Consider the following 15751-nt stretch of genomic DNA (forward strand, 5'->3'; position numbering starts at 1 on the left):
CTCCCCCTAGGTGTGAAGAGCCTTTTGTTTCTATATGCCACTCTCCCTCCTCTGAGCTAGAGTCTGAAGTATGTTCCAGGAAGGCAATCTCATAGTTAACTGCAAAGCTAATATGGACATTGATTCTCACCATAGTCACAGCTAACCTATAGTGAATGCTTCTGTGCCTCACAACCAGCCTTTGAGGTAAGTACTTAAAGTTCTGAAGTATGGTAACTGTTAATATGTACTATGTCAAAAAGTGATGATTAATTTTATTTAAATAAGCATTTCATCTTTAAAAGGGTCTGTACTTATCTAGTTCAACTCTGCTTCTCTTGAGAAGTTCAACTCTAACTTCTCTTCTTCTAAGAGAGAATTAACCATTCATCACCCTGCTACATGTATATACTATTATTTACTAAACTCACCAAATTAAAGTGATTATTTTTTAATATATCCATCTTTCCTTTTAGACCATGAATGAGTTTTATGACCTTTGTATCCCCAATGCCTGGCACATAGTGGACACTCAATAAATGCTTACTGAATTAACAGACTAAAAATGAGAATGAAAACTAAATCTGGAAGAAAATTGGAGAAAGAATGTTGATAAGTCAACAATGTATGAAGACCTCTGAAAGAAGATTTTACTCTTTCAGAGGACATTTAGGACATTTCATCACTGGCAATTTTCCCAGACAGAAATTAATAACAAAGGTTATCAAAGGAGATCATCACCAGTGAGGGAAAAAATATGACATTAGGAAAGGAATTCAAGGATTCCAGTCGTCTAAGGATATTTTTGTTGTTATAATGAGGGGAGGACTGCTAGTGCTATTTAGTTCTCTGGAGTCAGGAATGTCAAACATTCTGCAATGCAGGGGACAGTCACACACAGGGTTGGTGCCCCTTTTGAGGCACAATGGAAATGTCCCATCAAATTTCATGTCTAACAGAACAGTTTTCTTATACATTTAATTTATACAAATTCAGATATAAAGGCAAAACAAAAAATAAATAAATGAATAAGGAGAAGGGGGAGAAAAGACTCAAAGAGAAAGATTAGTATGATATACTTGAGTATATGCTCCAGAGAGAATAAATAGGTATGAACTGGGGTATTCCTAAGCCTCTCCTGGTGGGACCAAGAGCCAACAGGATTTCTCGTGCCTAAGAAAATAGTACATGGTTTTCTCAAGGTTTTGTTTAACAGGATTTTTTTTTTTTTTTTTTGCGGTACGCGGGCCTCTCACCGCTGCGGCCTCTCCCGCCGGGGAGCACAGGTTCCGGACGCGCAGGCCCAGCGGCCATGGCCCACGGGCCCAGCCGCTCCGCGGCACGCGGGACCCTCCCAGACCGGGGCACGATCCCGCGCTCCCCGCATCGGCAGGCGGACCCTCAACCACTGCGCCACCAGGGAAGCCCTAACAGGATTTTTAAATGCCAGTCAGCTGTTGCTTAGCAGAGGAAAGTGGTCTCTTTGAACCAATGGAGTAGAAATTAGCTATGGCAGTTACTGAGAAATGAAGTGTTGGCCTCAAACATGGAGTTTCTCTAAGCTTAGCATACCTGAAACACAAGCTTATCTGATGACTTTATCTAAATCCTCCCACTTGCCCATAAAACCTAACTGCCCTGTCTTCTGCATACCATGGTGCTCCATTCGTTACTTAACTTTGCCTGCATCTGGACATCCATTAGGTTATCAATCCCTTTGTAACTGAGATTATTATTTACTATTTTAAACTATATTATTCTTCAGAAAAATCAAGTTAATATTAGTATTTTAGTTACACTTCAATAGAAAATGGTTATATGAAAATATTAACTACTTTTTCTTTTGTTTCAGCTGGGAAGACAACTTATGTACCGCTCAAAACCTCCATCTGCTAACAAACGTGAACTACTTTTAGTCAAGGATACAAGAACAAAATCACTGGAGGAAGAATATTTTTTCACTTGAATAGGAGCAGTAAGACATTTATAACCAGAATGCTTTAGGCATATTTTGCAGATTTTTGCTTTTCAGTAATGGCAATATTCTGCCCCACACACAGGCCTAACCAATTTCAGGAAGACAGGTCCTTACTCTAAAAGGCTCTTAGGATTGGAAATGGGAGTTATTTTCTTTTGTTGAAGACCTTTATTATCCATATCCTAACCATTATTCCATATAGCTAAACATTTATACTTTCTGTTGTCCCAGGTGGGGATACACATCCAAAGTGACCTTACTGATGTAACTGTATGGTGAATGACCATTTAAGTGCAATAATGGCATTCTGACAACCTAAGACTTTAAATAATCTTTTTTTTTTTCAACCAGTCCACAGGAAAGTTCATAGTGTCAATTTTATCACTGTGGAGTATACATTTTAACAATGTGCAACTCTAAAATACTGATTTGAGGAGTTTAAAACTTAAATGAAAACTACTAGATTATGTTCTCATGAGAACATAATGAGACATAACCAACCATGAGACTGATTTTTAATTCACATTAAGGGGTTCTGTTCAGAAAACTTAATTCTCTTAAGTGAACAAACAATATGTCTTCAGCCTACATGTCAGTTCACAATTTCTGTTGTGTTCTATACTCAAAACCATCTTAATTTTCAGGTGACGTTTCAATTTTAGCTGTAATGTGCATATCATTTAGCTCACATTGATATAGAATTAACATGTAATTTATTGACTAGTAAGTAAAAGTCTGTATTAACTCTAATAAAATATTTAACTTTATATGTGTCAAAAGTGGCTCAAAAATAACTCTAAAAGAAACAGTTGCTTTTAAAAGGTCTCAGTTAATATACAATTACAAGGGATAAAATTGACTTTCATAAACATTTATAGAGCATATAAATAAATTTCCCTTATAGAAAAAAAATACAGCATTGGGCTTACATGAAAACCAACTTGAATAAAGTTGGGTGGCTTTTAAAGCATTAGTTCTGTGAATAATTTTTCAACTGTTTCAACATTTGAGCTCTGCATGTAAATATCTGAATATGAATAGCTCACAGTCAAGTTGAAAAACAAACAAATCTTTATTGTCTACAAATATATATAAAAAAAATTCCCCCCGAAAGATGCTATTCTCTCATTTCCCCATCTTCTTCTTCTTCTTCAACACCCCTGATATAAAGGACATTATTACACCTGTAAACAGAAAAACAGTCCATTTTGTTGTTCCAACAAGAAACCATATAAGATCTGAATTACTACGTTTATTAGATTTTTTCATTACAAAAATATTAATGCTAAAATTACAATACATCATTTCTTTCTCTTTTAAAAAAAATTTTACCTTTGGTTTGTTAAAGAGCACATGACACTCATTTTTATACCATGCAGTTGTTATAAAATGGTATCTTTATGATCTTCCAAAGGGAATAATGACTAGAATTTGGAGATGTGAAGCTAGTTCTAGAAAATAAGTGTAATACGAATCCCTAATAGCAGCCAGACCCACCTAAAATTCAAAACCAAGCTCTTGCAACTAAAACCACTGAAAAAGGTACAGTTAAGAGCTAGAAAGTTTAATATCAACACTAGAAAAACCTTAAGAATGAACAACTCCCAAATATTTAAATCTGCTTTGACAAGTTTAACAATTTCAAGAATCTTGAAGTCTAGTTGTAGAATGTTATGTTAAAATTAATAGTGATTAAAAAAAAGTAATTCTGAGATTGGGGCACTAATAGTTTATTTAAACAGGTATTTTTACTGCTCACCAGTAACTCCTTATATAAACTACTGATGTTTTGTTACCTTATTAAAACTTCACCCAGATGTCCAGATAATGCTCCATCTATGTATTCTTCTGTGTTTGCAAGCTTTAAATAAAAAGAAAATATATTAGTATAATCACACAAGAGGAAAATAGTATTATACACCTAATATTGGTGAGAGAACTTATTAACAGAGAACTTTCGGTACCAATGACTCACATTTACCTACAATAATTAGAAGATTAGTTTTCTATTACTACTGTAGTACTTTTTGGTTTCATATAAACATTCAGTAAAGTTAACATTGATGGATGTAGAACTGATATATAATAAAGCTCGTTTCAACACAATTTTTTAAATCTCAATAATGTAATATTTCTTTCTATTAAACATTAAAACAACATGTCAAGGAAGACAGTCTCCAATTTATGAATAAGCTGTGAATAATTCAGGTCTAAAGAAACAGACGTTAACTTTTCTCAGAGTAATAGCATTATATCATATTGAGGAACCCAAAGGGTACAAAAGCTATGGCTAAAATACCAAATACTCTTATATTAGTCAACAACCAAAATAAAGAACTGAATAAGAATTTTTAAAAATTATGTGCTAATAAACAGGAAAAAAATAAGTTCTTAAGAGGAGGTTTAATTAAGAGTGACCTTTATAGTTACTTTAGAGAACTCTATTATTTCTAATTTTACATCAAAATGTTTAGCTTTCCTTTTACATGAAGATAATAAACTTTACTTATAATTTAAAAAAATTACAATCAGTGCTACTGGGACTCACAAAAGAAATGAACAAGATAGAAAGGAAACAGGGAAGTTTCCTTCATTAACTAGGCAAGTGGGCAAAGGGAAAGAAAAATAGGTCTTAGAGAGGATATAAGGTAAGGCATTTAAAACATGTTAATGAATTAATAATGCTACTGGATATTATTCCTTCTCCTATAGAGAACAAAAAATAATCTCTTATACTCAGGGGATATGGTTTTGTCTGAAATTGTTGCCAACAATTAGTTTTGTATGCAATAGCTCTCAGAAATAATGTATTAACATCAACTAATTTTTTTTTAAAGTGATTATTTCCGGCAGATGTTCACCACCAACATTTAAACTGGTTTCTAAATTATAATAATGCTCCAAAGGCCTTCTACCACACTTTAAAAAAATTGAACTATAGCTGATTTACAATACTGTGTTAGTTTCAGGTGCTCAGCAAAGTAATTCAGTTACCCCATTTTTCAGATTCTTTTCCATTATAGGTTATTATAAGATATTGAATATAGTTATAGTTCCCTGTTTTATACAGTGGGTCCTTGTTGTTCATCTATTTTATACACAGCAGTGTGTATCTGTTAATCCCAAGCTCCTAATTTATCTCTCCCCCACTCCTTCCCCTTTGGTAACCATAGGTTTGTTTTCTGTCTCCGAGTCTGTTTCTGTTTTATAAATAAGTTCATTTGTGTCATTTTTTAGATTTCACATTTAAGTGATATCATATGATATTTGCCATTTTCTGTCTGACTTCCTTCACTTAGTATGATCATCTTTAGGTCCATCCATGTTGCTGCAAATGGCATTACTGCATTCTTTTTATGGCTGAGTAATATTCCATTGTGTGTGTGTGATACATATGTACCACATCTTCTTTATTCACTCATCTGTCAACGGACATTTAGGTTACTTCCATCCATGTCTTGGTTATTATAAACAGTACTGCTATGAACACTGGGGTGCATGTATCTTTTTGAATTAGTGTTTTCTCCAGATATATGCCCAGGAGTGGGACTGCTGGGTCATATGGTAACTCTATTTTTTGTTTGTTTGTTTGTTTTTGTGGTACGCGGGCCTCTCACTGTTGTGGCCTCTCCCATTGCGGAGCACAGGCTCCAGACGCGCAGGCTCAGCGACCATGGCTCACGGGCCCAGCCACTCTGCGGCATGTGGGATCTTCCAGGACCGGGGCACGAACCCGTGTCCCCTGCATCGGCAGGCGTACTCTCAACCACTGCACCACCAGGGAAGCCCACGCTATTTTTTAGTTTTTTTTTTTTTTTTTTTCCGGTACGCGGGCCTCTCACTGTTGTGGCCTCTCGCGTTGCGGAGCACAAGCTCTGGACGCGCAGGCCCAGCGGCCGTGGCTCCGGACGCGCAGGCTCAGCGGCCGTGGCTCCGGACGCGCAGGCTCAGCGGCCATGGCTCACGGGCCCAGCCGCTCTGCGGCATGTGGGATCTTCCCAGACCGGGGCACAAACCCGTGTCCCCTGCATCAGCAGGCGGACTCTCAACCACTGCGCCACCAGGGAAGCCCTATTTTTTAGTTTTTTAAGGAACTCCCCCCATACTGTTCTCCATAGTGGCTCCACCAATTTACATTCCCACCAACAGTGTAGGAGGGTTCCCTTTTCTCCACACCCTCTCCAGCATTTATTATTTATAGACTTTTTGATGATGGCCATTCTGACCAGTGTGAGGTGATACCTCATTGTAGTTTTGATTTGTATTTTTCTAATAATTAGTGATGTTGAGCATCTTTTCATGTGACTTTTGGCCATCTGTATGTCTTCTTTGGAGAAATGTCTATTTAGGTCTTCTGCCCATTTTTTGATTGGGTTGTTTGGTTTTGTTTTGTTTTTTTGATATTGAGTTGTATGAGCTGTTTGTATATTATCACATTTTAAATAAAATCCAAAATTCTTACAATCCCTTAAAAGGTCTTCCATGACTACCATTCCAATCTTTCTATCATACTTCCTGTAACTCACTCTGCCCTCACCTTCTTGTTGTGCCTTGCAAAGAAAAAGCATGTTTCTGCCGCAAAGCCTTTGCAACTTGCTGTTCCCTCAGATTGGGATGCTCCTTCCCCAAACACTCTCTTTAGTTGCTCACTCAATTCTGGTCTCTGTTTAAATTTACTTCCTCAGAGAGGCTTTCCCTGGCTATCCTATCTAATACTGTACACTCTTGTCACCCTCTTCCATTTCTGCTTTTTCTCCATAGCATCTATCATTACCTGATACCATATCACATTATATTACCATCTCCCATCACTAAAACACAAACTTCTTGAGGATAGGGACTTTTGTTTTTGTTCACTGGTGTATTCACAGTGCCAGGCACATAGGGGCTCTCAGTAAATATTCACTGAGTGAACAAACTCAAAAGCATCACCAATGCGGTTAGTTACTCAGAGATACATTTCATAACTCTGGCAGGTTCACTAGGAAGCCATATTACTTCTAAAACCAAGTATTTGGTGGGTATTCTTTATCCCTTTCTTTTAATGAGATATAGTTCTTTATAAAATTCTCTTTTAAAGTATACAAGTCAGTGGTTTTCAGTATATTCATAAAGTTATGTAATTATCACCACTATCTAAGTCTGGAACATTTTCAGCACAATGGATATAGTCTTCAAATTTCTCTATGGCCTTGGTAAATGATTCCTGCTTAGGGAATTTTCCAGGCCAAAACCATGCTCTATAAGAACTTTGGGGACCTGAGCATTGTCTGTTCAGGTGGTAAACTCTTAAATTAAGGAAAATGTCAGCTTTGGGCCTACAAGTGCTCCTATTAGTACTTTGCCTACTGCACTATCAGTTTGGAATACTTGGGAGTCATGATTGGTTTGACCACCTATCTAGGTACCCTTTAAAGTTCACTCATCAGCCATTAATCAGTCACAAAAATACCTGCGCTTCAGGAAAATATAACCTCAAACTCTTTCTTCAAAAACCTGGCTGAAAACTATTGAATTAAACAACAAAAAAACCAAACACCCCAATTTAAAAATGAACAAAGGACATGAACAGGCATTTCTCCAAAGATATGTAAATGACCAATAAGCATATAAAAAGATCTTAACATCACTAATCATTAAGTAAATGCAAATCGAAACAATGAGATACCACTTCACACTCATTAGGATGACTATTAAAAAAAACAACAGAAAATAACAAGTGTTGGTGAGGATGTTAAGAAACTGGATCCCTTGTACATTGTTGGTGGAATGTAAAATGATGCAGCTGCTGTGGAAAACAGTCTGGCACTTCCTCAAAAAATTAAACAAAGAATTACTGTATGATACAGCAATTCCACTTCTGAATATAGACTCAAAAGAACTGAAAGTAGAGACTCTGATATTTGTACACCTATGTTCACTGAACTATTCACAACAGTCAAAAGGTGGAAACAATTCAAATATTCACCAACAGAAGAACGATTAAAATGAGGTAGAGTTGACCCTTGAACAACACAGGTTTGAGATCGCATGAACAAGCTGATGCAGAACCACGGATACGGAAGGCCAAGTATGGACTCAAGCATCTGTGAATTTCAGTATACCAGGCAGGTCCTGGAACCAATCCCCCAAGGATACTGAGGGACCGCTACACACAATGGAATATTTCAACCATAAAAAGGAATGAAATTCTGATACATGCTACAACATGGATGAACCCTGAAAACACCATGCTGAATGAAATAAGCCAGACACACAAGGACAAATATTGTAGGATTCCACTTATATGAGGTTCCTAGAATAAAGACAAAAAGAACAGTGTTTACCAGGAGGCAAAGGGAATGGGAAGTTATTGTTTAATGGGTACAGAGTTTCCCTTCGGGATGATGAAAAAGTTCTTTAAATGGATAATGGTGATGGATGCACAACCATGTGAATGCGGTTAATGCCACTGAGTTGCACACTTGAAAATGGTTAAAGTGGTAAATTTTGTGCTACATATATTTTACCTTAATTAAAAACAAAAAACAAAACGTGGCTGAAACATTTACAGAAGCTAGTTTAATAGACAAGTAGCCAGTTCATCAATTCTTTTGGTCAGTCTGTCTTCTCCCTCAAGAATTGCTTTTATCGGGCTTCCCTGGTGGCACAGTGGTTGAGAGTCCGCCTGCTGATGCAGGGGACACGGGTTCGTGCCCCGGTCCGGGAAGATCCCACATGCTGCGGAGCGGCTGGGCCTGTGAGCCATGGCCGCTGAGCCTGCGCATCTGGAGCCTGTGCTCCGCAACAGGAGAGGCCACAACAGTGAGAGGCCCGCGTACCGCAAAAAAAAAAAAAAAAAAAAAAAAAAATTGCTTTTATCAAATTACTTTGATGTTGTACATTTAGCATTCATCAAAAGACTTAAGAATTTCACTGGAAAAGTTTCTCTCAGAGCTAAGTGCCGGGAAAAGTTTTGCTTTTTCTGCGAACTCTAGTGTATTTGTCTTATGGCATTGTGAATCAAATGTCTGAGCTCTTCTTACTTTTAACCGCTAGGAGTCAAATCCGTGCTTGAATTTTGCTTTAATATGTCTCATACATAGTTATCACAGTTACAACACCCTCCTTGGCCTTGACTTTATTCCTGAATTTTGCTCTGTGTTTGTCAATTAAACTAATTACAACTTTGTAAGTCACACTAAACCTTTGAGGAGTCAGGTGAAGAAAAATAAATACAATTTAATGATCTTTGTAACTCTTCAGCTTACCTGCATGTTCATATAGCCATCTACAGACACCAGGTAGCCTTTGTACTCCATTCCCCACTTAAGCTTCACCATTACTGGCTTTCCTGTTAATCCATTGAGGAAAGGTTTGGGATTGAGGGGCAAACTCTGCACAAAGAACAAAAAAAGAACCCAATTGATTATTTTTCCTTAGTTTGGCTTCCATTACCTACTCTCTTCTCTATCAAATCACCAATATTTTATAGTATCCAAATGAAGCAAAACTCTTGTTTCCCTCTCACATTATTACATAATTTTCACTTTTGTTGAAGAGCATCAGAGAAACTTAAATACCCAGTTAGCCAATTTCACCTTCAATCCATCAAGACTTGTAGGAGTATTCATTGTTCACTTAAGAAACACTGAACACCTAATATGCATCACTCACTGTTCCAAGGCCATAAAGAAACAAAGGTAAAGGCAGAAAAAAGAAAAAAAAAAAGCAGATAACAGTCCCTGTCCTCAGGCCCACAGTGGGAGGGGGGAGGGCCAAAACACATGCAAATAGACAATTATTTTGCAATGTAGTAAGAGGAGATATGCTATGTACAAGGGTACCAAACAATCAAACAATCCAGGTTAAAAGAAAAGGAAGAGTTGCCTGAAATAAGTAATGCCTCTGTCTTAAAGGATGAGAGGTATTTCCAGAGGGAAAAGGGCTGATCTGGTGGGGTGGGGGTGGGGGTACCTATGTAAAAGGAGGGAAGAGTGAATGAACAAGGGATCTCAGGGACACACAAATTAGTTTTGTATGAGGCTACAGGAGGAGGCAGGGACAGATCATGCTCCACGATCTTCAACTGAATTCCAGGAGCTAGGACTGGGTCTTCTTTGACTTTGCAGTGCCTCCTACATATGGGCAATCACTTAATGTTTGTTTATTCAGCTAACCGGTAGTACCCCCAGTGAATTCAGACTTTTCTTCCTTTCCTCATCTGCTCGCTCATCGGCCAAAGAAAGAAAACCAATAACCTTGGCTACTAAAGCCTCTAGAATAAGCACATTCACAGTGATCTCAAATGGGTCTCCAGTTTTCACTCATCTTTCTCCAACTTATTAGCCACATGGCAAGTATTATTTTTATCATACCATGTCTCTGCTTAAAATGCTTCGATGGCTTCCAACTGCACTTGGAGTGGAACCCAGACCTCCTAAAACGGCCTAAGAGGTCTTGCCCGACCCCATCTCATGACCACTATCCCTGCAGGCGGCTGTGGCTTTCTCAATTCCTCCAGCTAGCCAGGTGTTCCTTCCGGCCTCACAGCCTGTGCTCCTGTTCCCTGAGCTTGAGGTACACACGCTTCCTCCTGCTCTTCACGGGGCTGCATTCCACATCTCTTAGATTTCAGGTTCAATCCCTCCTCCAACGGATGCCACCTGTAACCACTCTTCTAACGTACCTCGGCGCCCCCCTCACAGCACCGTTTGCTCCCTTCTTAGCAGTTAACGTTATTCGAAATTATGTATTTATCGTTGTTTGATTAATGTCTGAGTTAACCTAGAGCAGGGTCCGCATCAGTACTTTTCATCCTATATTCCTAGCACCTAGAACGTTACCTGGCCCTGGCAGGCGGCAGGCGCTCAGTAAAGCTTTGCTAAACGAACAGGAGAATGCTCAAAGCCTGGGCTCTGTATTCCAAAGGGCTGCAGGGCCCCCCAACCTCACGGGACGAAAGCGGATTGTGGAGTGTGATAAGTGGGACGTGAAAAACCGCTGCATTTTTACCCCAGCCCTGTGGCCCCAGGCAGCAAGGACACCTCAGGCTCGGATACAAAACGAAGACGGGGAAGGGGGCAGGGGCACTCCTGGGGAGGGGAGCGCTTCGGAAGGAGGGCGCGCCTCAGACACCCAGAGCAGGGAGAAAGGGGCTGGCCACCCGGCGCGCCGCGCCTCACGCGGATGAATGGGAAACGCGCGAACCAACCACCAGGCCCGGCAAGGCTGGTCACCCGCCCTCTCTCTCTCACGGGACGCTGGCCGCTCTCTTTCTCCTTACCATCGCGACTACTGCTGCAGTAGTGGGCAAATGCTGCAGGCTACTCGCCGCCGACCCAGCTGTCGTCCGACCCTCGTGACTGGAGTAGCCACAGCAGGGTCCCCAGCCGCGTAGCTTCCAGAGAAATGGCCGCCAAATAGCAGCGTGACCTTTCACCTCCGACTACCTCTCTTCTGGCTTCTGTGATTGGACGCAAAGAGGTGCGTGCTGATTGGAGGAGGTGGCTGGGCATGTCTCCTGGCAACCAGCTGCGCCGAGTGGGTGCGCGCCTCCATGGCAGTGCGCGGGTCTCTGGGAAACCGGCTGCTCCAAGCCAACGGGAGGATACCTGCGAGGCTGCAAATGCCGTGAGGCGGCTCTGGTTTCTCGTTTGCTCACCTACCTCAAGGGTGCACTGTGTACCCTGTAGAGTGGACGTGATGTCTTGCCAACTTGGCTAGTGGGGGCTTCCTTTGTCCTCGTACACCTGGGAGAACGAATTTGGGGCTCTCGGGTTTCCTCCTCACTTTCCCACAGAATCTGTGCTGGGAGGTCTCCTCTGACACGGTCCCCTTCTCTCTGTTCTGTAATGCTCAATGCTCATGTCAACCCACTTCAGGGGAAGTGGGAGAAGCAAGACTAGATAGGCTAAGGGACGTGAAACGCACCGAAGTAAGTCAAGTACAGAATATATTTCAGATGAGGTTACATGGAGTCTAGAACATGGTGTGGTGGGCTCCCGCTCCATCTGTTTCTTTTGCGTTGTGAGCAGAGGCCCGCTACAGTCTTTATACTGCACTTATAGCAGAAGGTGGAGGATGTTTACGCTATCACGGATTGATCCTTCCAATATAAGAGTGGAATTGTTGGGTCATACAGTAATTCTGTACTTGACTTTTTGAGGAGCTACCAAACTACTTTCCACAATGCCTGCACCATTTTACATTCCCACTAGCAATGTATGAGATTTCTAATTTCCCCACATTCTCACCAACACTTATTTACCATTAAAAAATATTATCATAGTCGTCCTAGTAATCCTAATAATAATAAGCCGTCTCATTGTGGGTTTGATTTGTATTTCCCTAATGACTAATGATGTGGAGCAACTTTTCATGTGCTTATTGGCCACTTGTATATCTTTGGAGAAACGTCTGTTCAAGTCCTGTATGCCTTTTTATATGTTCTATTTCTGGAACCCTTGAATGTATTGCCTAATTTGAAAAGTCATGTGACCATTCTGGGTCTCAGTTTCTTCGCTGATAACAATGAAGGGATTGGACTCGATCGGGGTTTTCAACCTCAATACTAGTGACATTTGGGGCCAGACAATTCTTGTTGTGGGGACTGCCCTTTGTATTGTAGAATGGATGTATTGTAGCAGTATCCCCAGCCTCTACCAAGTAGATGCCAGTTGCAACGCCCTCCCTCCAAGTTGTGACAACCAAAATATCTCCAGACATTGCCCAGTGTCTTCTGGAGGGCACAGTCGTCCCCTGTTGAAAACCACTGGATTAGATCCATGATTTGTAAACACAGGCCACAGACTTGGATCACTTTGCAGGTAGTATTGAGGCTTTGCAAACTATTTGTATTATTAAAAAATAAACAAAACAACTAACAAATCGTACATTTATTTAACAGGGATATATAAGAATGATGAAAACCTGATGCTTCTCTGCTTTTGATTTATTTAACAGGGATATATAAGAATGATGAAAACCTGATGCTTCTCTGCTTTTGATTAGAATGAAATCAACTCAAAATACAAATACTAGTTGATAATCATGGATCAGAAGCTCTGATTGACATTTATAGATGTATCTGATTTATAAAAATGGGAAAGAAAATTGTCAATAAATGATATTTTTAGCTTCATAAATCATAGATTCAGTTTGGGGGGAGGGTAGATAATAAAACCCTTTGCGGGTAAAAAGCTGGGAACCCCTCAGCTAGCTGACCAGTGTTAAATACTGACTTTAAACACAGTTCGGTTCTTTGCCGTACTTCCACAAGGTGGCAGTGGTGAGTTTTGAGTAAAATTTCTAATCATACAGGCACTTGGAAGTTAATCTGTTCAAAAGGGGACTTCACTGTTCTCAAAACACAAACGACCCACTACTGGGCATATACCCTGAGAAAACCATAATTCAAAAAGAATCATGTACCAAAATGTTCATTGCAGCTCTATTTACAATAGCCTGGAGATGGAAACAACCTAAGTGTCCATCATTGGATGAATGGATAAAGAAGATGTGTGGCACATATATACAATGGAATATTACTCAGCCATAAAAAGAAACGAAATTGCGCTATTTGTAATAAGGTGGATGGACCTAGAGTCTGTCATACAGAGTGAAGTAAGTCAGAAAGAGAAAGACAAATACCGTATGCTAACACATATATATGGAATTTAAGGGAAAAAAATGTCATGAAGAACCTAGGGGTAAGACAGGAAAAAAGACACAGACCTACTAGAGAATGGAGTTGAGGATATGGGGAGGGGGAAGGGTAAGCTGTGACAAAGTGAGAGAGTGGCATGGACATATATACACTACCAAATGTGAAATAGATAGCTAGTGGGAAGCAGCCGCATAGCACAGGGAGATCAGCTTGGTGCTTTGTGGCCACCTAGAGGGGTGGGATAGGGAGGGTGGGAGGGAGGGAGACGCAAGAGGGAAGAGATATGGGAACATATGTATATGTATAACTGATTCACTTTGTTATAAAGCAGAAACTAACACACCATTGTAAAGCAATTATACTCCAATAAAGATGTAAAAAAAAAACAAACGAAACAGAACAAAACCACATAGAACTTCTCCCACAGTCTCCTGTGCTGTACAGTCCCCATCCCCCTCATCCCTCAAATGTTTCCAGTGAATCAAATTTTTAAAAATAAGCTTGTTATTCTACTTTTCATCTGTTACCCACCTTGTTGCTAGAAGTATCTCTAACCTCCCGTCCTCCAAAATAAAATGAAAATCTGGACATACTACTCTGCTACCTTTTTTTGGTTCCCATTTACCAGCGGCCTAAAACAAGTTCCTTCCCAAAGTTTCTTTCCAGCTTTACGTCTTTCCGTTCTGTCCCACAAACCACAAAGCTGGCCTTTGAATCACAGGCCATGTTTTTTTTGTTTTTTTACAACTCCATGTACTTACACATGATACTCTCTCCATCTAGAAATCCTTTCTCCTGTTTGCTTTGCCTGGAAAATTCTTATCTCCATGATCCAATTCAAATGGGCACTTTAGGTCTGAAGACTTCTCTTAAACTTCCCCAGGCCATTAGTTATTCTGTCACATGGTTCTACACCATCTATCCTGTTTTAACACCAGCTACCCTCTATTTTAGAGAAAAAAAGATTTTGTTCATTAACTCATTTGTTGCTGTTACATTTCGTTCCCTAATGCAATGCACATCATTTTCCACATTCTGTTGGCTAGAACACAGTCACATGACCTCACCTAAGTCCAAAGGAGGCTGGGAAATGTGCTTTGTCAGTGCACAGGAGGAAAAAGGCAGCGTGAACACAGAGTGGTCTCTGCCACACTCAGAAATTCTACTCTAACAATTAGGTTAGTTTTTACAATTTTACCTAACCTCTTATATGCCATCTGTTTACACTCATTCCATTTTAGGCTGTATATCAATATGTTATCCAGCTTCATTATCACCTTTCATTGTCCTGGGGTATTTATCAACTGTAATTCCAATGCTGAAATAACTACTGTTAAATTTTGTTATCATCTCTTTTCTCTATGTATAAGTGTATGTATTTTGATATAGTTGGAATAATATATAAATTTTTATCCTATTTTACTTAACATTATAGTAAAAATAATTTCTCTTTCTTAGGAATGTTTCAGTGTCAATATTTTTAATGGCTGCATAATATTTATCATATATTTAGATATACCCTAATTGTTGGGATTTAAGATGTTTCTTGATTTGTTACTATATAAAATATCAATCTAGGAATATTCTATTTATGTATGTATATTTCTTTCCTTTATGTCCATGTATCTCTGTACAAGTCTTTCTGTAACATGGGTGCCTCTGTGCTACTAGAGGTAGTTTAGCGCAAAGTGTGTGGACTCTGGAATAGGCACTGCTTGAGTTCAAGTTCCTTCATGGGCCTTCTGACTTTGAGTTCTTCATTTGTATAGTGGGGCCAACGGTAGTCTCTACCTCCTGAGGTTTGGGATGACCAAATTAGTTAATAATTAAAAGAGATCCTTTCCTCCTTGAAACTTTCATTCATTTATTCAGCAAATATATATTGTGTCACAACGTGCTGATCATTATTCTAGGGGCTGTGGATGCAACTGCTCCAAAAGGAAGGAACAATCTGTGGGAGAAACTCAACCAGAAAGCAAAGAAATAATTACAACTATTATGTGCTGAAAGGAAGTGAACTGGGCGGGGAGATAGAGAAAGGGTATGGTGGAAAGTGAAACCAACTCAGATAAGGAAGTTCTATTTTGCCTAAACTTGTCTAAAGACCAGTCTGCCAAATGACGAATATACCAAAAATTGCTAAATAT

At 39.5% G+C, this 15751-nt stretch overlaps 2 protein-coding genes across 2 annotated transcripts in view; one reads left to right on the forward strand and one right to left on the reverse strand.

Annotated features, from left to right (window-relative positions):
- CCDC38 (coiled-coil domain containing 38) overlaps nucleotides 1-2714 on the forward strand; it is a 41412-nt gene extending 38698 nt beyond the window's left edge. Inside the window, 1 exon segment of the mRNA XM_079936549.1 lies at nucleotides 1832-2714. Within this exon segment, the coding sequence (XP_079792675.1) occupies nucleotides 1832-1945 (114 nt within the window). The 3' untranslated portion in view covers nucleotides 1946-2714.
- Nucleotides 2715-3010: 296 nt separating this feature from the next.
- SNRPF (small nuclear ribonucleoprotein polypeptide F) lies at nucleotides 3011-11351 on the reverse strand. Its single transcript, XM_079936876.1, has 4 exons — nucleotides 11223-11351; nucleotides 9208-9333; nucleotides 3754-3818; nucleotides 3011-3141 (listed from the first exon to the last, which is right to left on the reverse strand). The coding sequence occupies exons 1-4, from the start codon at nucleotides 11223-11225 to the stop codon at nucleotides 3075-3077; spliced, it is 261 nt and encodes an 86-aa protein (XP_079793002.1). The 5' UTR covers nucleotides 11226-11351; the 3' UTR covers nucleotides 3011-3074.
- Between the last annotated feature and the right edge of the window lie 4400 nt (nucleotides 11352-15751).

This window comes from Stenella coeruleoalba, assembly GCF_951394435.1.
Source record: "Stenella coeruleoalba genome assembly, chromosome: 11".
NCBI lineage: Eukaryota > Metazoa > Chordata > Mammalia > Artiodactyla > Delphinidae > Stenella > Stenella coeruleoalba.